This window comes from Amblyomma mixtum, chromosome 10 (genome assembly GCF_055824585.1).
Source record: "Amblyomma mixtum isolate Tamu chromosome 10, ASM5582458v1, whole genome shotgun sequence".
Taxonomy (NCBI): domain Eukaryota; kingdom Metazoa; phylum Arthropoda; class Arachnida; order Ixodida; family Ixodidae; genus Amblyomma; species Amblyomma mixtum.
In genome coordinates, this window is record NC_143021.1 from 122,860,362 (window position 1) to 122,886,240 (window position 25,879).

General features: G+C 49.0%; 1 protein-coding gene across 1 annotated transcript in view; it reads left to right on the top strand.

The window, feature by feature from the left end:
• The window catches only part of LOC149326828 (uncharacterized), a 135,525-nt gene that overhangs the window by 100,122 nt on the left and 9,524 nt on the right, over positions 1–25,879 (top strand). Inside the window, exons 6-7 of the mRNA XM_089564691.1 lie at positions 19,536–19,650; positions 22,636–22,787. Of these exons, the coding sequence (XP_089420817.1) occupies positions 19,536–19,650; positions 22,636–22,787 (267 nt within the window). The remainder of the gene's footprint in view (positions 1–19,535; positions 19,651–22,635; positions 22,788–25,879) is intronic.

Consider the following 25,879-nt stretch of genomic DNA (forward strand, 5'->3'; position numbering starts at 1 on the left):
TTGTACTGGCTCCGCTTCGTGCTGTTGCCGGTGAAAGAACTTGAAGCTTTCGGAAATCTCTTTCGGCGTAGGGTCGTAGTACTTGTTTAACTCATCTACTACTGACTGATTGCTCAAAGATTTTGGCTTCTGTGGAGCGACTTGTCCGCAAAGAATGTCACTAGTTCTTGATCCAAGCGCGGCAACTAGCAGGACTCTTTTCTTGGCATTGTCAACTACTTGGTTAGCTTCGAAATAGGCTTCAGTTTTGACGAGGTAAGATTGCCACTTATCTTTCCCGTCGCCGAACTCTGGCAGGTGGTGGGCCATGGCTGCAGGAAGGGTCCGATACATCGATGCTGCCGACAGACCCTTGTGTCAGAGGCATCCTTGTCGACACTGTTACAAACGCGCCGGCGGCTAGCGGACGCCTGCCAACGGGTCGGCGGCGGAGCGCGCTAGAACAAAACGGGACGGGTGGCGGGATCAAAAAGGACGAGGTTTATTTCGTGGCTTGGGATTTTATAGCCAGTCAAAGAAAACGAGAAGGAAAGGAAAGGAAAGCTGTGCTTGGCCGTGACGCTGTTTGAAAAGATGAGGAGGGCGAAAGAGGGCACACGTGGCGCTGACGAAGCAGTTAGCTGTTCGCAACAGTTTGAAAGGCAGGCTTATTTTAAAGGTACTGGCGGGGCCATAAGTAAACGGAGCACGCTATTGCGTTCGAAGTGCAATCACGCCTTCTCCATTGGTAATGAAGAAGCGTTGTTTGTCTACAAGAAAGCCCACCAACCTCCTCTGCCAGCATGGACGTACCACTGCTGGAAATTTCAATTAGGTGACGCGCGAAAAATATTCGAAGACAGTTGCGTGCTCCGTTTACTTTTGTCCGCGCCTGTATGTTCATAGCTGACGTATGAGGTAAAGATCTGATCTGGGTGTTTGATGGGGTTAGAAGTGTCAACAGAGAGTGTGCACCAGATCATGATGATGATGATGAAAACGTTTATTAAAGCCACAATTCCTTAGTTGAAGGGCAGGCTGATCGGGTCCCTAGTCCGGGAGGCCGTTGGTGAAAGCCGCTGCCCGTGCTCTGGCGACGAGGGTTCGTTGTTCCTCGAGGTCCGAGCTGGACAGGGCCGCCTCCCAGCCCTCCCGCGTTGGCTGATTTATGATGTCAATGCTGTCATTTTTCTGACAAGCCCATACCATGCGGTACAAGTTTGCCTTCTGGCCACAAAATTTGCACTGTGCCGAAAAGGACTCGGGCTCAATGGCGTGAAGCGTAGCTGGGTTATTGAAAGGCATAGTTTGCAGCCTTCGAAGGTGACATTCTTCTGATTTACTGAGACCCTTAGCGGGCATCGGGAGTGTCTGCCTTTCAAGGCGCAAATGTTGCAATATTTCTTAATTTGTCGTTAGCGGAGAGGGGGAGCCAGAATCAGGAAGGGAGGACGTAGAAGGATGCCGGGAAGAAAAGCTCGGGCCGAAGCGTGTGCGCGCTCGTTTCCTTCAACTCCCTGGTGACCTGGTACCCATATTAATTCCTTCCGTTCAGCCGAAGTCCTACATTGACTACGAATTTTACGGCCAGCGGCGTGATTCTGCCGCGCATATAGTTTCTATAAGCCGCCTGGGAATCTGTAACTGTTGTAACTATGCGTAGCTGCCGCTATTCAGTGTCCTAATCATGAATTATCAGACTTGATCCAGTCGATTAAAACTTAACTCGTTGAATTTATTTACATGTTAAATACGAAGAATCAATAGCCAGCAACTGCACATCTCACGGAACGCTCGAGCAGTCAGCGAAGCTAGCTGCTCGTCGTTCGGCGTCCGGAGTACAACTCCCTCTCCCCACGCTGTCTAAAGCCCCTTCCAACCGCGGCACCCTTGTGGGGGCATCGGCGCCCGCGCTCACACAAAGAGCTTCCGCTTTGGGTGAGCCGGCACGGCTCCTAACTGATTACTTCGGAAGACCAGAGCGCGAGCCTCCAAACGCCCCCCCAGGCGCTCCCCGGGCCAGAAGGACATGTGGCGGAAAACGACAAGTGGGAGATGGCACACACAAAAAAACACTAATGGGTGGTAGGGTGAGCCCGTCCTTGACCGTCGCGACGGAATGTCGCAACACTCCCCCGCCGAATGGGTCAACGACTCATTCTACGCTTCTGACAGCTCAGTCGGGTACAAAGCTGTACAGACCGTCTAACCACTTAGCCCTTCGGCAGCCGGACTTCGCAAGACCTTATCTTTCCGTCGCGTCCGTGGAACACACGTTACAACGACTCCGCTTTTCCACAGGAGGCAAGGAAAGCTTTCGCGGACCAAATCAATGTCCCCAGGCTTCGTGTTCATGTCCTTCACCAGTTCTAAATGGACAGCACGCGTCACAGCACAAGTGAACAGAACAATGTAGGATTTAACTACACTTGAACTCTCTTTCACGAGGAGTGGGCCAGCAAAACCCACTCCGACGACCTCGAAAAGTTCTGCTTGAGAAGTTCTGTCGGGGGGGAGTTGACCCGTGTCCACTTCGACGCGGGTGGCACTCAACCGCCGGCACACAACACAGGATTGCACTACACCTTTCACCAATTGCCGGCCACGCACTATCCAAAACCTTTCGCGCAGTTGCACGCGCGTGTCCCGCACTCCTGCATGCAACAACTTCTTGTGAGCCTGATGCACTAACAAGACAGTGTATCTGTGCTGCTTCGGTAGGACGATAGGGTACCGCTCGTCGTAGTCCTTGTCCACTGAACAGGGGCGACTGCGTATCCGTAGCAACCCGTTGTTATCTCTACGTAAAACGTAGTCTTTGAGGGTTGAATCACGCGGCGTCCTGTCTCCTTCGGCTACGCGCTGCAGCTCGATATCGAATGCCGTTTTCTGTGCCTGCTTCAGCCAATGAAGTTGTGCATGTTACAATTCAAGAGCCGTTAGGGGTCCTGTATGTCTTTGTTTTGTTTGCAGGTTATTTACAAACCGCAGAATCCAACCTGTCACCCGGTTTACCTTAGTTGCGGAGCTGAATCGACTAAAATCTAGCAGTTCGCTTTCTTCTCCTCAGACGGGGTTCGTGGCTTTTACTCCCCTTTGTTCTTCAAGCTCGACAGGAGTGAAACAGTTCAAAACAGGCTCTACCTGTTCATCTGAAACTGCCACTCTTAACACGACTGCATGTGTACAAGTCGCTTCCTGGCAGGAAAATGAAGTTTTGCCTTGCACTGCCCATCCAAACACTGTTTCTAGTGCCGTTAGCCGAGCGTCCAACTTCTCCATCCTGCCAGTTAGAAATTCCCAGAAGTGATCTGAATCGACCAGGACATCGATCTGGGCAGTGTGGGGATGCTGAAATTCGTCACCCGGTGACATTGAGCGCTCGCGCAGAGTCCTCCTGATCTGCTCGTCGGGACAAGGGACGGCTTGGTCGCATATAGAAAGTACCTCCAAGGCCTCAATTTTACATTCTGTTTTGGGGTCACCTTTTCCGAATAGACGCACTTCGACGCGTCGGAATGTACGCTGCTTCTGTACTCCTCCGAAAACTCCAATAGTGAGTATTTCGGTTCCTAGCAGTCGGCAACCGAGCTGTCGCGAGCAATCTTCGGAAATGAAGCTTCTTTGGCTTCCGCTGTCAAATAATAGTCGAGACATTCGTTTTGCCCTAGCCCCTTTGTTCCAAGCGGTCACCGTCGGCATTAGCACATTTTGTTTGGGGCGATTCCTCGGCTTCGCAAGCATGCAGGATGACTACTCCAGCTCTTTCGGTAGTTCCCTCTCCTTTCAATGAGTTATTAATGAAGGCGGGATCGCACATGGAGGCCGCATGCCTTCGTGTGCATTTTTTACAGATCATTCTCATTCTGCAATTCTTGGATCTGTGACCTTGTTTCGTGCAGCGAAAGCACCTGCCTTTGGACGTTAAAATTGCTTTCTTCTGCTTTACATCCAGATCTGAATCGCAATCTTCCCCTCCGTGATTGCTTGATCCGCAGATTGGGCAGGAGATGTTCGATGCTGAGCCAAGAAAAGCCGCGGCCGAGGAGGGTCGAATGCTCCCTCTTGATTCGCCTTTTGGCCCGTGAAAATGAGACGCTGGCTTACCGGGTGCAGTGTCAGGTCGATGCTCGAAGGCTTTCTCGCGGCTCTCCAACTCCAGTCTGAAGAACCGAAGTAGAGACTTGAGTGGTGTTCGGCTGACCATCGCTGTTGCTGAGGGTGTCGTGGACCGGGCACAATCTTCTGCCGTTGTCAATGACGTTGTACTCGGAGCATGTTGGTCCTCTGCGTGCGCGCGGTGATAGGCGAGGACGAGCTCCCTTGGAAGTGCACGAAGCAGGACGGGATACAGCGTCGCGTTGTAACTGTCGTCGCCAACGCCTAACGCTCTCAAGCCTCGCATACGCACTTGCACGTCGTCGTAGAGCCGCCGTAAGTCACGTACTTTTCCCGCAGACATCACACCCCGGATATCGATGAGCCCCTGCATGTGTTCCTGTATCAAGGCCGCTTGGTCGCCGAATCGCTGCTTGAGGATTTCGATGGCATCGGTATAGCACTCAGCTGTAGCTTGAAGTCCGGCGATGGCGGCTTCAGCTTCTCCAGAAAGCAGCGACTTTAGGTAGTTAAAGCGGTCAACAGGGGAAAGGTCCGGATTCGCATGAATTGCTGGCTCAAACTGCTGCCAGAACGGCTGCCCATTTTTTCTTCTTCCGTCGAATTTCGATAGTTCTAATTTCGGAAGTTTTATCTTGTGATGTGCGGAAGTCGTAGAGGTGGTCGCTGATTCCTTCCGGCTTTCAGGATTTGTCTTGAGTTTTAATCTGCAGATGCTAATGGCAGTCTTGTCGGTATACTCAAGGACCTGTTCAAACTCAGCGTCTGCGTCGTCATCTTTGATATGTGGCTCGATCGCGGAGTCCACATCGTTGAGCTGCCTTTGCACCAATTGTAAGCGCTCGAGAAGAACGCTCACCTTTTTGATGTCGGGTGCTGTCTCGGCGGCCAAGATGTCGTCGGCTTCTGTAGTAAGACGCGTCGCTGATGATCTGACAGCCTTCCTCTTCTTCTTCAGCACCTCCATCTTTTCGTTGTCGTTGGGGTCCGGTCGATGTAAGAAATCCGTTCCCGGGTTTCGGCACCAGAATTTTTTGTTGTAAGTATGCGTAGCTGCCGCTATTCGGTGGCCTAATCATGAATTAGCAGACTTGATCCAGTTGATTAAAACTTAACCCGTTGAATTTATTTACATATTAAATACAAAGAATCAATAGCCAGCAACTGCACATCTCACGGAACGCTCGAGCAGACAGCGAAGCTAGCTGCTCGTCGTTCGGCGTCCGGAGTACAACTCCCTCTCCCCACGCTGTCCAAAGCCCCTTCCAACCGCGGCACCCTTGTGGGGGCATCGGCGCCCGCGCTCGCACAGAGAGCTTCCGCTTAGGGTGAGCCGGCACGGCTCCTAACTGATTACTTCGGAAGATCAGAGCGCGAGCCTCCAAACGCCCCCCCCAGGCGCTCCCCGGGCCAGAAGGACATGTGGCGGAAAACGACAAGTGGGAGATGGCACACACAAAAAAACACTAATGGGCGGTAGGGTGAGCCCGTCCTTGACCGTCGCGACGGAAGGCCGCAACAGTAACTATGTACATAGATGCGGAGTGCGTTGCGGCTATGACTATAGCTACTTCCTCCATAGCCTGTGTATCCGCGTTACGAACTGAAAGCCCGTCCACGACTTGCATTTGGTGCACTACTGAGATTGTTGATATTCCTTGTACAGTACCCGCAGCTTTAGAAAAACATATTCTTTAACACGTTGCTACTGTTGCGAGGTACGGGCTGCGGACTCGGTGAAGGCTGGGAAATGGATCTTTATTAAAAGATTTTGACCCAAAAGAAACGAGGGCCCCAGGCCCTTGGAAGGTACAGGCTGGCTCCCCGAGCAGCTGCTCTCTTCCGCTGCTGGATTACGACTCTCCTCGTTGACTCCCGTGCGTTCACTCTCTCCCTCGAACGCCGTGCCCACGTGACCCAGGTGGGCGTTCTCGGGAGGAAGCGTCCCTCTGCGCTGACGGTCGCGCTCTCGAACGCCGTGTCGACGCGTTCGCGTCCCTGCGCATTTACGTTCGCGTTTTCGAATGCCGAACATGAGCCCCGCGTCCGTGAAAGGCCGGCACCCTGCGACGCAGAGTAAAGGTCCGAACGCTCGCGGCACAAACAGTTTCCGGATCTCTGGCCCATAGGTCAGCAGTGGCTTGCAACGTAACAAACTCCTCCCCCCCCGATGAAGTCCTTCGCCGAGGCTGCGTCCGCAGATGCAGGGTCGGGAGAAGGCGCTCCGGACACCAACAGGGCAAATGCATGCGCTGACTTTGCGCGTGCGCACACACACACAAACACGTTCGCGGAACCCCCTGGCTGACGGTGCCCAAGCGACGAACGACTGCCAGACGCCGATTTTCCAGGAAAACTCTCCCTGCCTGTTTTTGCTAAACAAGTATTCGGCTCCCGTCAACACATGGCAAAATACACAACAACAAAAGCGACTCAGAGAACGCCGCCTCATATTCTCGTAGTTTAGAATTCTCTACTCAGACCGTCCGCATTTCGGTTCTCACGTCGAATTTGTACTCTTCCAATATGGACTAAATTTACTTTGCGCTGTGCCCTGTCATCACGTTGTCAAGCAATGCAACTATTTCAATGTGGTCACAAAAGAAAACGATAAGCACAAGTACCCCCTATATTGTGCTCAGGGATTAAAATTTCAGCCTTGCCCTTCGGGGTCGCGTCCGTCCGACCACTTCAGCTGCGGAAGCGTGACGAACGAAGTCAACTCTAGCGTTGAACATTCCTTGATCACTGTATTTGTCTCTGTGCCCTGTCCAGACACTGTGAAAGTCTCGGTAACGCGTGCAGTGCCGGGCCCTGCTATATAACAATGGCCTGCCAGCAAGGCGACTATCTGTCCCCCCTTCACACTTTGAGCCGGCTGCACTATTCCCTTTCTGACCCGTCTGCCGACACGGCAGACGCAAACGAGTTCCGTGTGCCTTTTCCTCTAGCCTGGCGCCACAAACTTGCTGTGGTAGCTTTCGACGTCCTCTTTTCCGGATGATCGTCCCACACTCACGAAGGGTACACTTTCTCCGGGTTGACGAGTAACTATCTCGCCGGCGTTGCAGTTACGCACTAACTCCGCGCAAATGACCGGCGGACTTTTCACTGCCTCTGGGTTATGCGACTCATACCTCTGAGGATTGTCCTTTTGCGTTTGCGCGTCTGCTTGACTGCCTTTTAGCTCGCCTAGCTCATCTTTGCCATCCACCCTGCGGTGGGACCGTTCTGCACTGTTTTGTGCAGACTTCTCAAGGCTACCCTCCGTTTCACTTTCGGAACTTACAGATTGAGGCGCATCTAATTCTTTTTCACGCCCTTGCCGCATGGACGCCCGAACAAACTTCTTTCTCGTGGCGTCACGCTTATCCAACTCGGCCGCGGTCTGGCGTTCCTTTCCTTTAGGCTTTTTGAAATCGTCCCCTGCCTTTGAGCCTTTTACCCACTGCGTCAGGTTGTCGTTTAAAGTGCACGCAAATTCCAGAAAACTTTCATTCTGCTTTTTTCTGGATGTCAGAAATCTGCTCCTGAACTCTTCTGTGGAGATCATGTACTTCGCGAGCAGGCTTGAATTCACCAGATCATAGTTACCCGCTTCACTAGAACTCAAGCGAGCCACAACCTGTGAAGCTTCTCCCGGGAGCAACGCCATCAACTTTTCTGGCCATATGTCGCTGCTAATGGACTGTCTCTCGCACATCCTTTCGAAATTGACGAGGTAGAGAGCAATGTCATCGCCTACTTTAAACGGCTGAAGCAAGTTCGTCATCTTAACATTACCTTCCTGAGGTGTGACGGCACTTTCAGCCCGTTCTAACCTTGCGCGTTCGAGCCTTGCCTTCTCGATTTCGGGCTCAATCTTTTTATTATTTATTTATTTATTTATTTGATACTGCCAACTGCCTCTTGGCAGTCCAGGCAGGAGTGAGTAAGTACAGGAAAGACAAGTCAAAGTCGGCACTGCAAATCAAGGTAAACAAGAATGTGAGTGGCAAGAAAGCATATGGAAATGGCTAGCAATACAGACTACTGCGTGAGTAAATTCAGCTTATACAAAATTACAAAAAGACGGACACTGACGTCACTGAAAATAACAAAAAAAACACACATCAGCAAACTGCAAATACAGGAGAACTGGACACTCTAAAACTAACGCGCTTCATTGCAAAGAGTGCACGGCAAACGCCAAGGATTCGACCGAGGTCAGACTGGCGACTTCTTGCGGTAGAGCATTCCACTCTGCAATAGTTCGAGGGAAGAACGAGAAGCGATAGGCGCTAGTCTTAGCCTGTGGCATCAAAATTGTTTTGCTGTGCTTGCCTCTTGTTTCTCTTCTCTTCTTTTATTGAAATTGATGTTGATGTAAATGTCGGAATACATTTTTGTTAGTTTAACTATATTAAACATAGTTTGAAGGCGATGGAGTCTACGCCGAAATTCTAATGTTGGGAGGCCAGACCGTGTTCTGAGATCAGTGACCGAGGCTCTTCTGCTGTAAGTATTATAAATAAATCTAAGGGCTTTCTTTTGCACGCTTTCAATGTTACTGATGTCATTTTTTGTGTGGGGATCCCACACAACATCGGCATAATCGAGCAATGGTCTAATGAGTGTCGTGTAGGCAGCGAGTTTAGTCCTACTAGTGCAATGTTTCAGCCGCTGTTTAAGTAGCCATAGCCTCCTTAGCGACGCCGAAACGACGTATTGAACATGAGCGCTCCAGGTTAGCTTCGAGTCAGTTACTACACCCAGGTATTTAAATTTGTCAACCGGCTTAATTGCTACATTGTTGATTTTATATGTACAAATTAATGGTTTTTTCTTCCTTGTAATGACCATGTGTGTGCATTTTGAGGCGTTTAAGTTCATGCGCCAGGACTGTCACCAATTATTGATTGCAGTTAGGCAATCATGTATGTCAGTCTGATTGTGCAATAATCGAATGCTATGATACACAATGCAATCATCTGCGAAGAACCGGCATCGTACCGGGGAATCAAAGGTCAAATAATTCAGATAAATCAAAAAGAGAAGGGGTCCAAGTACTGAACCTTGCGGTACACCGGAAAGTACGGGAGCAGGTGGAGAAACTGAGTTTCTTTTACGGACGTATTGTGTTCGGTTAGATAAATATGAGTCAAACCAGCGGAGAATTTGTTCATTTTTGAGCACACATTGTAGCTTCAGTTTTAGTCTATTGTGACAAACACGATCGAACGCTTTCTGAAAATCAAGAAAAAGCACGTCTATTTGCCCGCCCCGGTCCAGCGCTGCCATGACCTCATTGGTAATGTGTAGAAGCTGTGTAACTGTGGATAGGCCACGCCGAAATCCATGTCGTTTTTCGGAAAAGAAACTATTATTTTCCAGGAAGCTACTCAAGCGCTTATAAACAAAGTGCTCCATCACCTTACTAGCGGTGCACAGAAGAGAGACGGGTCTGTAATTAGTAATACTGAGTTTATCTCCGGACTTATAAATGGGAATTACCTTTGCTGCTTTCCAATCATTAGGAAGGACACCTTGCTTTGGACTTTCATTATATATTATAAACAGATATTTTGCGCACCACTCCGCGTACCTAAAAAGAAAATTATTTGGTATGTCATCGGGACCAGCAGATTTCTTTAAATCTATGCTTAGTAGGGACGAAAGAATACCTTCTTCAGAAACAAAAAGGTCCGGAAGTTCACAGCCAGAACCTGAAAATTCTGGATTATTGTCTTCACTACCGCGTAGAAATACCGAGGCAAAGTACTCGTTGAACGCTTCGGCAATATTTTGGTTATCGCTTGACTCGGTATCATTCACTCTAACTTTGGTGACCGGATCCTTTTTTTTCCGTTATGTGCATCCAAAACATCCTTGGAGCATTAGTAAAAAAATGATGTAGCTTAACATTGAAGAAATGATACTTTGAGTCTTTTATTTTGTTCCTAAGTTCTGTGCGCATTGACTGTAGCAGAGAACGATCGACAGATGAATTGGAACGTGACAGGCGTTTTAAGCGGCGCTTTAGTTGCAATATGTCACGAGTGACCCAAGGGTTGTTGCGAGCCATTCTCTTGCGTTTTGTTGGAATGTACCTGTGCATACATTCTTGGACTGCGTGTTTAAACTGCAACCATAAATAATTAACACTGAATTCACCCTGCATAAATTTTTGAGAAAAAGTGTCGAAATCTTGTTCTAAGTAGTCTAGTACACTTTCATCTGCCGCTTTAATAAAATCCATGAATTCTTTGTCTGGACAACGTATCATTTTTTTGCGGTAGATTGCTTCTAAACAGGACCGCACCATGATCTGATATGCCTGGCAAAACTTCTACAGTAAATCCTGTTTCACTGACAGCTTCAGAGATAAGAACAACGTCGAGGATAGTTTGCGAGTTTGAAGTAACACGTGTAGGTGTTCCTACTACCTGTTTAAGATTAAAAGAAAATGCCAAATCGAGTAACAATTCAGCGTGCTGGCAAGAAGGTCGAGCACAGAGATCATCCCAGTTGATCATGGGCAGATTAAAGTCGCCCCACAAGATAATATGAGTGTAGCGTTTTCTATGGGTGTAAAGAAAATCGTGCAGCGATTCTAAAATTGAGGTGTCTGCATTCGGAGGCCTGTATACTACACCAATAATAACGTTGCACCTGAACGACGGCACAAGGATCCAAGCCATCTCAGCACAAGTATTGTGAGCAATGGATGTGAACGGAATGCCCTTTTATGCGAAGCATATTGCTAGAGCTACCACTCACGCCGTCGCCGTGGGACCCCCACGTGACACCGTGACGTCACACCACGTGACACCGTGACGTTACACCACGTGACATCGGATGAGAGAGCCGGCCTCCACCTCGCGCCGTCACCGTGGGACCCCTAGCCGTCACGCCACGTGACACCGTGACGTCACACCACGTGACATCGGATGAGACAGTCGGCCTCCACCTCGCGCCGTCGCCGTGGGACCCCTAGCCGTCACACCCGCATTCCCGCGCATTTCGAACGGGCGTTCACACTCGGTGTAGGTGAAACGCTCGCTCCACCGGGCAGGCAGACGCGGCTTCCGTGGCAATCCAGGCGCTCACCCAACGCGCGTCTCGGGGTTAGTCGGCGTTCCGCTGTAGCCATGCCGTTGTCTTCCCCCACGACGAAGGCTTCTAGTGGTTGTATTAAAATGACCAAGTATTCAACCAAGGAAAGCCATGTATTAACAAGCCTAGCCACTAATATGCTTCGCATTCCCCAGGCTTAGCCAAGCTGAGCCTCAGCAACGTTTTTTATTATGGCCGCAACACCACCCCCTCTCGAGCCACGGTCCTGGCTAAGTATGTTGTATGAGCTGGGTATTATGTTGGAATCAGGAATAGCATTGAAGCCATGTTTCCGTTAGCAGCGTGACATCCGGGTTGTAACTAAGAAGAAGGCTTTCAAGGTCGTCAGACTTGTTCACGACGCTCCGGGCGTTAACAGTTAACACAGATAGCGGACTGAACGCATGGGGTGATTCCAACGAAAGAGATTTACTTTTATTTTTGCGCTGTTTTTGACTGGAAATAGACCGGGTATGTCAATTCGTTGCAGACGGAACTGCCTTATCCAATGCTTCGTCCCATCTGAAAGTCTTGCCATTGATTCTAACTTTGTCAAAGGTTAGAAACACCTTGTCTCCTCTGTCTCGATTTTCTTTGGTCCAAGTCCAAAGCTTTTTCCTTATTGCTTGGACCCTAGGAGAGAAGTCCTCAGAAATGCTATATTCAGTGTTTTTGAAGGCGCTGCATACTTTCAGTATCTTTAGTTTGTCTCGGTAGTCCAAACGCTTGAGTATTACTGGACGACATTTGCCGTCCCTAGGCTTCCCTATTCTGTGGACGCGCTCCATTGGCACGTTTGAAACTTTTAGTATGTCCTGAAAGATTTTTTTCGAAACCTCTTGTTCCAAAGATTGGGACGGTTCTTCCGTTGGTTCCGGTAAACCATAAAGTATTAAATTGTTCCTCCGGCTTCGATTTTCTAGATCATCTACTTTTAACAGTAGGCTGTCAACAGTTTTCTGTAGATCGTCCACCTTGGCTGTGTTGGTCATAACAGTGGTCGAAATATCCTCCACTTTTCAGTCAATGGAAGCTAACTTATCAATGCTTTCATCTAGGTGTCGGTTTGTTGTGGCCACGCTTTCTTTGAGCTCTCGCAAGTCATTCATAATTGCCTGCAGCATGCTTTCGGTAGAGGGGCCTGGATTTAATTCAACGTCCCCGCAGGAAGCCAGTAAGTTAACAAAACAATGGTATACATTTTTTAGCACATCAGTAAACGGCCGTGGGCACGGCAAGAGCAAAAGGCACACATCGTCACTACGGTAGCCATAAGCCTGGCGGTAGTCTCTCACCTGTATCAAGAACAAGAAGGGATTCTTTAGACGCATGGTTCCAAAGCTCTCGCCGCGCCCACTGATCGTCTGCCACGCTCGAGTCCCTTTTATACGCTCTGACAGTGGTGACGTAGCGGATGGTGGCGCTCGATGTCGGTCCAAGTGCGTCGTCCAGCTGCGCAGACCCGGTGTGTCGTCAGCAGGAAAGCCTGTCGATGCATTGCGCTGGTGGTCGTGCAATTCCGTCGGCTTCACCGTAGCTGGGTCGCACTCAGTAGCTGAAGCCGCATCGCTGTGGCTGATGCAAATCACGGCCTGTATCAAGAACAAGAAGGGATTCTTTAGACGCATGGTTCCAAAGCTCTCGCCGCGCCCACTGATCGTCTGCCACGCTTGAGTCCCTTTTATACGCTATGACAGTGGTGACGTAGCGGATGGTGGCGCTCGATGTCGGTCCAAGTGCGTCGTCCAGCTGCGCAGACCCGGTGTGTCGTCAGCAGGAAAGCCTGTCGATGCATTGCGCTGGTGGTCGTGCAATTCCGTCGGCTTCACCGTAGCTGGGTCGCACTCAGTAGCTGAAGCCGCATCGCTGTGTCTGATGCAAATCACGGCCTGTATCAAGAACAAGAAGGGATTCTTTAGACGCATGGTTCCAAAGCCGTCGCCGCGCCCACTGCCACGCTTGAGTCCCTTTTATACGCTCTTACAGTGGTGACGTAGCGGATGGTGGCGCTCGATGTCGGTCCAAGTGCGTCGTCCAGCTGCGTCGTCCAGCTGCGTCGTCAGTTCTCTCTCTCCGCTTCCAACTCCGCCTGTTTCTTTTCTTTCTCTTTCTGCCTTTCTCGCTCGTCAGCCTTCTCGTTCTCCACTTTTGCCGAAGTTACGCATCCCTCATTCCTGACTGCTTCTCGTAGCATCTCAATTTCAAGCTGCAATCTGTTCAACTCCCGCTCCTGTTCCTCTGTTTCTCGATTCTCTTGCTCTGCGGCTAACCGTTGCTCTTCTATTCTTTTCCGCTCATTTTAATTCTGCACTCGACATATCTTTTCCCAAGCCCCCGTTATCTCGCCCTCTTCAAACTCCGCCTCTTCAATTTTACGGCGAATCTCTGGCTTCCGCGTACGTTGGTTTACTTCTAAACCAAGTTCAGCTGCCAACAGCAGCAATTCGTCTTTACTCAATTTCTTAATATCCGTGGTTGGCGAGAGCCGACTACAAAATCTGCAAACTAATCACAAACCCAATGGTGAATAAATGCAGTCGATTGCTCAGATAGAACCCAGTTCTAAATCCTCTGGCAATACGTAGTCGCTTCGGCACTCACCCAACCAGGAGCCCTCGATGGCCACCGTGTCTTCCGAAGACAGGAACTGCCAAGTCCGTCGATCCCAGATCGTTGATGTTGCCTTTTTGCAGTTGTGTTCACGCCAAGGCTTCACGCTGCACTGCGACGAAGGTGACTCCCTGAGCCACGTAGCGGAGCTCCGTTGATCCCGGATCCTCGAAGACGCTCTCTCGTCAGCAGGCGTCCACCAGCCTTGTCCTTATCCCTCCGCCAAAGAAGCTACACCATCATGCAGCCTGGTCGATCCCAGATCGTAGAGGTTGCCTTAAGCGGTTGTCTTCTCTCCAGGCCTTCACGCTGCGCTGCGACGAAGGTGCTCCCTGAGCCACGGAGCGGAGCTCCGTTGATCCCAGTTCCTCGAAGGCGCTCTCTCGTCAGCAGCTGTCCACCAGCCTTGTCCTTACCCCGCCGCTGCCAAAAAAAAATCCCCTGTGCCCCTTGGTTTCTGTGGCTGTTGGCTTCTGTCATATTTATACAGAAGAAGCTTGACAGGGCTTGGTGCTAAGTAAAAATTGCGCTTAAGGTATCCAAGCATGCGGTTAGCGGAAGCTTTGATAGAGCTGACGGGTGCTTTCCCAGTTAGATCTGATGTTAGAATGACGCCGAGATATTTATAAGATTCCACGGGTGTTAGCAAGGAAGAAGGAATAGTGTAGGCAACGGGACTTGAATTTTCGCGGCGGGAAAAGCGTATTACTTTGTATTTAGTCGTATTAAGAGTCATTTGCCATTGTGAACACCAGTTAGAGATAGTGGTTAGGTCTGCCTGAAGTATTTCAACGTCATTCGTATTTTTTATTTCGCGGTAAACGACACAATCGTCCGCAAAGAGTCCTACTGAAGGTGTTACATTGTTAGGCAGGTCATTAATATATACAAGGAACAGCAAAGGACCTATGACAGAACCTTGTGGGACGCCGGAGGTCACAGGAATGGATGACGAGTTAAAGCCATTAGCGTGTACATACTGCAATCGGTTAGACAAAAAGCACTCAATCCACCTTAGTACATTATGACAGAAGCCAACAGCCACAGATACCAAGGGGCACAGGGGATTTTGTTTAGTTTATTTATTTATTTGTGGTGTGTATCAATTTAGAATATTACTGAATATGTTATCGCTTAATGCTAATTGATTAGAAAAGCAGAAGAAAAACAACCACATGCCGCCGGTGGGGTCCGAACCCACGACCTCCGAATTACGCGTCCGGTGCTCTACCTCTGAGCTACGGCGACGGCTGTCAAATCTTCTGCTTTCGGAAGTATTTATTTATGTTTACAAGTAACCTAACCTTGAGAGTGTTCATCAGTGCCACCCACGTTCATAAGCGGCGGACGTGGAACGTCCTGAGTTACCGCAGGTGTGACGTAGAACGTCATCGAACGAAGAGGGTGGAGCACCGGACGCGTAATTCGGAGGTCGTGGGTTCAGATCCCACCGGTGGCATGTGGTTGTTTTTCTTCTGCTTTTCTAATCAATTAGCATTAAGCGATAACATATTCAGTAATATTCTAAATTGATAAACACCACAAATAAATAAATAAACTTAAAAAAAAATCCCCTGTGCCCCTTGGTATCTGTGGCTGTTGGCTTCTGTCATATTTATAACGAGCCCCTCATCCCCTTGCGTTGTTTGCTTAATTGCTTAGCGAGGGCCTCGGTTCTGGCAGCCTTGACGCCATAGAAAGCATAAGAGGGTTCTCGCGCAGCTTCCACCCTCTTCGTTCGATGACGTTCTACGTCACAGCTGCGGTAACTCAGGACGTTCCACGTCCGCCGCTTATGAACGTGGGTGGCGCTGATGAACACTCTCAAGGTTAGGTTACTTGTAAACATAAATAAATACTTCCGAAAGCAGAAGATTTGACAGCCGTCGCCGTAGCTCAGAGGTAGAGCACCGGACGCGTAATTCGGAGGTCGTGGGTTCGGATCCCACCGGCGGCATGTGGTTGTTTTTCTTCTGCTTTTCTAATCAATTAGCATTAAGCGATAACATATTCAGTAATATTCTAAATTGATAAACACCACAAATAAATAAATAAACTAAAAAAAAATCCCCTGTGCCCCTTGGTATCTGTGGCTGTTGGCTTCTGTCATATTTATAACGAGCCCCTCATCCCCTTGCGTTGTTTGCTTAATTGCTTAGTATATTATGGTCAATATTAATGTTACTTAGTTTGTAAAGAAGTAAGTTGTGCGACACAGTGTCAAATGCTTTGCGAAAGTCTAAATAAATACAATCAGCCTCATTGCCATGATCAAGTATGAAGTTAATATTGCTCGTAAGACTTATTAATTTTGTTTCGCAAGAGAAGCATTTTCTAAAACCATGTTGTGCACAGTTGAAGAACGAAGATGACTCAAGAAAGTTAGCTATGTGAGACAGGATGACATGCTCCATTATCTTGCAAGGAAAGCTGGTTAATGATATTGGTCGATAGTTGAGTGAAAGGTGTTTGTCGCCCGATTTGTGGAGTGGAACCACCTTACCCAATGAAAACCACAAATTAAGGCATCTCGGCCGCGGTGCAGTCGAATTTCAATGGAGCCGAAATTCTAGAGGTCCGTGTGCGGTGCGATGTCAGTGCACGTTAAAAAAATGGGCAGTGGCTTAGCTCGCCTATGCAAAGATATATGCAGCGAAACCATGCGACATAGCTGGCGAAGCGAGCAGAGGCGAGCGCAACGACGAGGCAAGCGGTGTGACGTCATACCAAACGGCGGCGGCGCAAGCTGCGCGGCGAGGCGCCCGGTGTGACGTAATGTCAGAAGCACAGCGAGCGCCCGGCGTCCGCCAGCTGCGGCGGTTGCTAGGCAACTGCCCAAGGTCGGTCTTTACAGTGGCGTATAAGTGGCGTATAATGACTTTACAGTGGCATATAAGAGCGGTCGCCACCATGCTGATGCCGACTGTTTGTCCCGTTTCCCTCTGCCAGACACAGCAAGTTGCGAAGAGGACTTCGATGACTGTTTATCTTCTGTCTCTGCCGAGTTTCCCAGCCTTGCGACTTTTCAGCAAGAACAACTCAAAGATCGTAGTCTCCAACCGTTGTTTGATCAAGCCCGTGCGTCTGCTCCTGTAACGCCGTTCGTCATATCGGAAGGCGTGCTTTTAAGAAGAACTATTCCGTCGAGGGTGCACGTCTGCTTTTGGTGGTCCCTGCCAGTCGTCGTGGCGTTGTTCTGCATGCCATGCACGGTGATATTTCTGCCGGACATCGAGGGCTTTCTCGCACGTTACACAGGACGCGGCAACGCTTTTACTGGCCTGGACTTTACAAGACAACTCAGCAGTACGTTGCCGGCTGTCTGCAGTGTCAATCAACGCTTTAAGCATCGCACTGCCTCGCCCGCCGGCTTGTTGAAACCGATCAGACCACCTCACTCCCCTTTTGAGAAGATCGGTGTCGACTTGCTTGGACCGCTTCCCAAGTCTACCACGGGCCAACGCTGGATAATTGTTTGCGTGGGCTACTTGACTCGCTACGTGGAGACAGCTGCTCTCGTGTCCGCCAAAGCTGCAGACGTCTCGTACTTTTTGCTACACTCGGTGATCCTTCGCCACGGAGCTTCTCGTGTTATAATCAGCGACCGTGGGCGCCAGTTCATTGCCGATGGTTTGGAACAACTCCTACGGCTCTGCAATTGTGATTATCGTCATTCGACGCCCTATCATCCGCAAACGAATGGCCTGACGGAGCGTATGAACCGCACCCTCATGAACACGTTGCCCATGTATGTAGCGGCCGACCACAAGAACTGGGACACCGTGCTACCTTTTGTAACATACGCGTACAACACTGGAACACACGACGTCACTGGATACTCCCCGTTCTTTCTGCTGTACGCGCGCATACCGCGCACCTTTCTGGACACGATTCTTCTCTTTTATGAACACCGTGATCCGTCCATATCACAGAATCTTTGCCGTGCGGAGGAAGCTCGACGCCTAGCTCGCCTCCGAACACTCAGTGCACAAGTTCGCACCAAGAGCCGTTACGACAGTGGAGATATTGCGGTGACGTATGAGCCCGGTGACTACGTTTGGCTCTGGACGCCACTGCGTCGACGGGGCCTCTACCAGAAATTCCTCGCAAAGTACTGCGGCCCTTTTGTTGTGCTGGATCGTCTCAGTGACGTTAACTACACAATCGCCAAAGTCACTCCAGGCAATCGCCGCTCTCGCAAGGTCCAGGTGGTGCACGTAGCCCGTCTTAAACGCTGCAATCACAACGCTGACTAACACGCTCGAGGACGAGCTTCGACTGCCCCGGGTGAAATGTTACGCCGCGCTACGGCGCTGCCGCACTGCAGTTCAGTGGAAAGAAGAGGACGAACACGTTGTGCGCGAGACCGTGGTGGAGCCCGCCTGACGCTGACCGTCCAGTGACGTCCCCGATCCCGACTTGTAAATAAACGCGTTCCCGTCCTCGCAACTACGTAACAATATATATATATATATATATATATATATATAGAAGGGGTCACAGCTTTGCAATTATCTTCATTTAATACCGACAGTTTCGAACGGAGGACCGTAAAGGACGGTCCTCCGAAAGGACGGTCCTCCGTTCGAAACTGTCGGTATTAAATGAAGATAATTGCAAAGTTGTGACCCCTTCTTCTACAAGTATTCCTGGCCCATTGAACGACAAGACCTGCTGATACTATATATATATATATATATATATTGCTAGTGTTGAAAAACCGGAAAACCAATATCTTATCATATTTTGCCTATAAAAAATATAATTTTACGATATTAAATATCACTACTGCTTTCTTTTGTCTCGAGGACAGTTGGCTCCTTTCGGATGTAAGAGGAATGTCGCGTGCGTGAGCATGCGTGCGCGCGCGCGTCTGGGTGTGTTTGTTTGGCTAGGGTTGGCGAGCTTAGCTGTCATGATGGCAGCATTTGTTTCCTCCTAATCGTGGGAAGCATCCTTTTCCACACGATGCGCATGATTCGTCGACGGCAGGTTCGTACAATCCTTTTCTTCTTCCTTGCAGCCACTTCGATGCGATGGCATAACGTGCCCGAAATACATGTAATGAGCTTTTCACTAATGATCCCTTGAGAGACAGACATCCTCAGTCTCCGTGGGGATACGGCGTCCAGGGGACTCATAACCTTCGTGGAAATCCCGCGATTGCGACTGGAAGCCGAGCATCCTCTTAAAGCCTGCTCGTAGCTCAGCCGAGGCCCGAAGAAAGATCGTGCGAAGATAAGACCCAACCTCTTTCTCACTACGCCGTGGAAAAACGACATGACGCCAGGACTCAGCACTACGTGCCGCGGCAATCGAGACGCAAAAACAAAGCTGCAGAGATTCGTCAGAGGGTAGCACAGTGTAGATTGAGCAACGAGGGCCCTCACTAGGATGTTCGCGGAGATTCCATTTCGCCATATTGTCATACTGTGCTGTCGCTGAAATTCGCGTAGCATGCGTTAACCGTTCTGAGAGGTTTTTATTGCCAAGATTGTTCATTTGTTCACCCTTTGCTTTTTCCAACCAAAAAACGGCCTTATATCAAACACATTTTATCTGCTTGACTGTGCAATATTATTACCGGAACGAGAGCCTAAAGACACGTTCGATATATTTCATTCTTTAAGTTCTCTTAACTAGATGGGCAACTAGATGGGTTGCCTTTATAGCCCGTTGAAACCTCAACGTCATGCCTCGTTTTTTTTTCCTTTTCAAACCCTCATTTCCAGCTATCTCAACCAATTCGATTTGACAAGTTTGTGAAACCAGTGTGCTTACCGATGCGGCAACTTCGCCTTACCAACAAAAAGGCATTTGCTGCAGGATGGGGACGTACCGCAGAAAGTAAGTCTCGAATTGTAAACAGAACTTCCAATCAAGTCTTGTGAACTAAGCGCGTAGCGCTTTTATGAGCAAGCGGCTCTGGTAACTATGCAGGTATACAAGGCTGCCACCACCGATTGGTCGCCGAAGGGGCGTCGAGCCTTTAATGCCGTTTATTTCGTGCTTACACCTGCTCTTAACGACTACACCGGCTCTAATTATTGGTTTTAAAAACTTCTGAGAAATAACAGACGATCTGCTTTAGAAATGATCTCGCGTGTAGTTCTGACTTTTTCAGTGAGATACATAGTTTCAACGGCGGGGCGCAAATGTTGCCTAGTAGAAGCCTAGTAGAATTATTTTTTAGCTTTGTAATCACTTGCACGTCGCTATCTTCCCTGTTCCAGCCCTCCATGTTTCCACACTCAAAGCCGTGCTTCATAAGAGGCGCCTACTGGCGCACTGAGTACTTCAACTCAAGTAGAAGCTTTTCTTTCCTTGATACCACGCATAAGAGCACACAATGAAGAAGAGGAGCTACGGTGGGTCGAACAACAAAAATGATTACATCAAAACGTACCGGCTGAGCGAATTAATCAGCGAAAGCAGACTGCCGTAAGCGGTCGCTCTAGAGGCCTGTAGTGAGAGGCCCATTTTGATGTTTCACAGGCGGCCGCCTGGTTGGCAGCCTGCTAGGCCCCTTTAGGTGTCTATGCCCTCACGTGCATGCTTGGCCTTTTTCCGATTGTGATCTTCGGTTTGATCACGTTCTCGGGACGCTTCACGGACTGTACAGCACTCTTGCACGAAGCAAATAATCTAGTTCCCAGTGTTGTGGTTTTCGTAGTACACACACTTCGTTGGTTTTAAGGAAAGGAAAGGCGCATGACTGTCTCACTTGGTGAATGAACATAACAATCGCGCTGTGAGATGGCGGAAGTGTATGCCTACCAGTTAAGACAGCTGTGCCCCTTTCCTTCTATCCGTTCCAAGGCAGGCTTTAGGCTTCATTAGTTCTGAAAAAAAGGAAAGGCGCATAACTGGCTCCCCGGATCATAAGACACCTTAATCCGCCTTTGGGGTACGTGGCAATATTGACCAACTAACGATTTACGTGCGTCGCGTTCCACGTAACGCTTTACACAGCTGCCGTTGCACACCTTAAATTGGTTCTACTAAATCGCTTAAACAACGACATAAAGCTGTCGTTGTAAAAGGTCTATGTACTAAACTCTCCTCGCGTGAGTTTTCTGGTATACGAGGCACGGTGATGAAGGCCTGCCTATTGCGGTTGCTTCTCTCCTGTCGAAGAGAATAAAATCTCTATTTTGCAATTTTTTTTAAGAATTTCATATCATTTCCTCAGAGGGCACGCACTCTAAGGGCCTAGCTTCGTGATTCTGGACTTAGGCGGCTTTTTCCTGACACCTGCTTTCTCCGTCAGCAACGAAGTAAAAGTCATTCAGATTTGAAATGTTTGCAGCGTCTATTTTTCGCATTTTTGCGACTACAAAGTCCTTCTTTCCCGCCGAAATATCGCTTTCCTTTTAGCTAGATATCTTATTACATGTGCGAATTATGGAGTTGATTCGACAACGAAGCTCAAGATGTCTCCAAATTTACGAGGTCTGTTAGAAAAGTATCCGAATTATTTTTTTTTTTTTTTGCGAACACCTGATAGATATGAAAGAAGCGCGCTTGCACCAGCCGACGTTGAACCTTCGTGCGCATGTACGAATATTTTCCGGCCTGCCGATAGCGTCAGTCACTGGGACGCAGCGTTTGAGTGAGGCAGTGCGCAGTGCTCTCGTCGGTTTTTTATTAAAAGGAAAATGGCGGAGCGACAGGAGAAGCGCTACTACATCAAATTTTGCCAGAAACCTGATGACAACCGAGTGGAAACTGTCCGGAATATTCAGACCGGCTTTCGGTGAAGATGATATGAGCAGCACACAAATTAAACAGTGGTTCAATTGATTTAAAGATGGCCGCACATCGGCGGAGAGCGAGCCACGCTCCGGTCGGCCATCAACATGCCGAAATGACCACGTCATTGCCGAAGTGAACGCTGTGGTGATGCGGGACCATCGTGTGACTATCCGAGAAACTGTGGAAGAGGTGGACGTCAGCAATTTTTCTGCACATTCCAATATTCCCGAAGATTTGGCCATGGAGAGAGTTGCGGTGAAATTCGTTCCGAAGCTGCTCACGGCGGAGCAAAGGCAGCTGCGTGTTGAAGTCTCGCAGAACATGCTAGATTCCACAAACAGTGACCCCGACTTCATAAACACCTTAATCACTGGTGACGAGTCTTGAGTGTACGGGTACGACCCAGAAACCAAATCCCAGTCGTCACAGTGGAAGCATTTCATGTCACCGAGACAAAAGAACGCCCGCCAAGTTCGTGGCAATGTCAAAGGGATGCTGACAGCTTTCTTTGACTCCCTCTGTGTGGCACACCACGAGTACGCACCCTACAGAGTCAAACAATGACCAAAGAGTACTATAGGGGCATCCTCCGTCGCCTACGTGGTGCTGTGCGGCGCAAGAGACCGGAGTTGAGGTCAACAGGAAATTGGCGCATCCATCACGACAATGCTCCTGCACATTCCTCGCACTTGACTCAGACTTTTTAGGCGAAAAACCAGACTACTGTAGTTCAACAGACTCCTAAATCTCATGATATGGCCCCCTGCAACTTCTGGCTGTTTCTCAAAGTGAAGAGAACATTGAAAGAAGCGCGATTTCAGACAAGAGAGGACATTATGGCTGCAACGACAGCTGAGATAAACTCCATTCCGAAAGAGGCCTTTTCGGAATACTTACAACAATGGCAGCACCGCTGGGAGAAGTGTGTGGAGTCCCAAGGAGGCTACTTTGAAGGTGATTAGGTTTCCAACGCTCCAGTTATGCCAGTTTTTTTTCTTCGGCCAAAGGTCGGATACTTTTCTAACAGACCTCGTACATTTTACTTTACAATATGAATTCTATGCCCACTCATTGCAGATGGTACGTGGAGTCCTGCGCTTCGGTACATTCAGACAAAGATACTGCCTTTTAAGAACTGCACCAGCAGCTTTGACTCGTGGACCGACCTGGACGTGTTCAGTAGGGCCCAAGTGATATGCACAAAAACTGACGGAAAAGGTGTATGTCAGGTAAGTGAACTAAGCAGCCGTCTGCTTCACTAATCCGCTGCAAGTGCCATCCGTACACCCGAAAATGGTAAATGGCTGAACGTGTATTGTAGATGAGACTTTACATGGCATTAGAGTTTACTTTCTGTTTGGTCTTAAGGAAATGGCTTATGGTTACAATTGCATCTTATAAAAAATTTTTAGCATCACCTATAGCTGTGATCGCGGAGTCATTTTTGGTGTCGACGTCACAAGATTAACCAAGCGGTGCGACGAGTGGTAAATGCCAATATCAGAAAGGCGAAGGTGAAAGCGCTCTAAGCAATCTATGCCAAATAGGAAGGAGTGGCCTACGTTGACGCTAATGCGTGTGGAGACAGGCAAGCATCTGCGATAATGACAGTGGACGCCCGGGGACACTTGACCGCTTCCGGGACAGCCAGAACCAGGTCCTTAGAGACGGCGGAGGAGACGGCAATCGCCATAGCTATAGTTAGCACAACGGCTGACCTGGACTCCCAAAACGGCCATGTCCAATTTCACGAGGGGCAGGATATCGGCTGCCGCATCTCGGCTTTTGAGCCGCGTCAGACCTGGAGGTATGAGGGAGTTTAAGGCGGTATGAATACCGGTGCACTTCGGAAACACAGCGAACGAGGGGGCTCACGGAGAACCCCGAGGTTTCGTCAACCAAGCAGATGAGTCGTCTTTTCCGGTAGGGTTCACGAGAGAAGGGCTGGGGCCCTTCGAAGACATCACAAATAACTATAAGTTGAGCCGGAGGGTTTTCCCACCGCCGGATAAGACACTGGTCAAAGAGCAGGAGTGTGCTTGGGGAAGACGAGATCTTTCCTAAGTCCTTATCATCGTCATAAGCCTGACTACGCCCCATGCAGGGCAAAGGCCTCTTCCCTGTCTCTCCAATTAACCCTGTCATTCGCCAGCTGCGGCCACCGTATCCCCGCAAACTTCTTAATCTCATCCACCCACCTAACCATCTGCCGCCCTCCTGTTACGCTTCCCTTCTCTTTGAATCCATTCCGTCACTCTTAACGACCCGCGGTTATCTAGCCTTCGCATTACATGCCCTGCCCAAGTCCATTTCTTGCTCTTGATTTCGACTAGGATGTCATTAACCCACGTTTGTTCTATATGTACGCAGCAAAGTATATCCGCAGGAGGTAAAGCCGGAGTGTAAATGGTGTAGGGATCCGGCGACATGTGATCATATTTTGTGGGAATGCAAGAGCCACCCACTGCGGCTGTGCTGCAAGATCCATCTCTTGAGCAGTGAGAGGCCATGTTGGCCAGCTCAGACTCGAGCCGTGGAGCGTGTTGCCCAGGTAGCCATCAGTCGAGGACTGATGGCCATTTAGCCCGGACCCATGTGCATGTGATTTTGAGGAAATAGTTTTTCCTCCTCGTGTTCTACAGTAAACGGGTCGTGTCCTGTCGGATCATCATCATAACACTGTGCACACCCACTGCAGGGCGAAGGCCTCTCCCATGTCTCTCCAATTAACACTGTCCTTTGTCAGTTGCCGCCACTGTATCCCCGCAAACTTCTTAATCTGATCCGCCCACCTAACTTTCTGCCATCCCCTGCTACGTTTGCTTTCTCTTGGAATCCACTCCGTTACCCTTAAGGACCAACGGTTATCTTGCCTTTGCATCACATGCACTGCCCAAGCCCATTTGTTCCTCTTGATTTCAACCAAGATGTCATTAACCCGCGTTTGTTCCCTCACCCACTCCGCCCTCTTCCGATCTCTTAACGTTACACCTATCATTTTCCTTTCCATAGCTCGCTGCGTTGTTCTGAACTTAAGCTGAACCCTCTTGGTTAGCCTCCACGTTTCTGCCCCATAGGTGAGTACTGGTAGGATACAGCTGTTGTATACTTTTCTCTTCAGGGATATTCTTAAGCTACCATTCATGATCTGAGAGAACCTGCCATATGCGCTCCACCCCATTCTTATTCTTCTAGTTATTTCCCTCTCATGATCCGGATCTGCGGTCACTACCTGCTCTAAGTAGACATATTCTCTTACTACTTCCAGCACCTCGCTACCAACTGCGAACTGCTGTTTCGTTGCTAGGCTGTTGAACATTACATTGGTTTTCTGCATGTTAATTCTTAGCCCAACCGTTCTGCTCAGCCTGTCCAACTGATTGATCATCTTTTGCAGTTCTTGTCCTGAGTGGCTTAGCAAAGCAATGTCATCAGCGAATCGTAAATTGCTCAGGTATTCTCCATTAACTCTTATCCCCAACTGTTCCCATTCCAGTCCCCGGAATACCTCCTGTAAGCAGGCAGTGAAGAGCATTGGCGAGATCGTGTCTCCCTGCCTGACACCGTTCCGTATTGGAATTTTATTGCTTACTTTATGGAGAACTATAGTAGCTGTGCAATCGTTATAAATATCTTCCAATATTTTCGCATAACACTCTTCCACACCCTAATTCCGCAATGCCTGCATGAGAACTGAGGTTTCCACTGTGTCAAACGCTTTCTCGTAATCGATGAAGGCTATATATAGGGGTTGGTTATATTCTGTTCGTTTCTCTATCACCTGATTGATAGTGTGAATGTGATATATTGTCGAGTATACTTTACGAAAGCCTGCCTGATCATTTGGTTGACTAAAGTCCAATGTTGTCCTGACTCTATTAGCTATTACCTTAGTAAATACCTTGTAGGCAACGGACAATAAGCGGATCCGTCTGTAATTCATCAAGTCCTTGACGTCTCCTTTCTTATGAATTAAGATAATGTTAGCGTTCTCCCAAGCTTCTGGTACTTTCGAGATCACAAGGCATTGCGTATACAGGGTGGCTAGTTTTTGTAGCACAATCTCTCCTCCGTCCTTCAACAAATCTGCTGTTACCTGATCCTCACCAGCTGCTTTCCCTCTTTGCATTGCTCCTAAGGCTTTTCTTAATTCATCCTTCGTTACTGGTTAGATGTGCCATTGCTGTGCTCGACTGCCTCCCTCAGTAATTTGATGATTACATTCGCTACAGTATAGATTTGTGTAGAGCTCTTCGGCTAAGTCAACTATCTTATCCATATTGCTGATGACATTGCCCTGTTTTTTTTTTAGCGCATACAT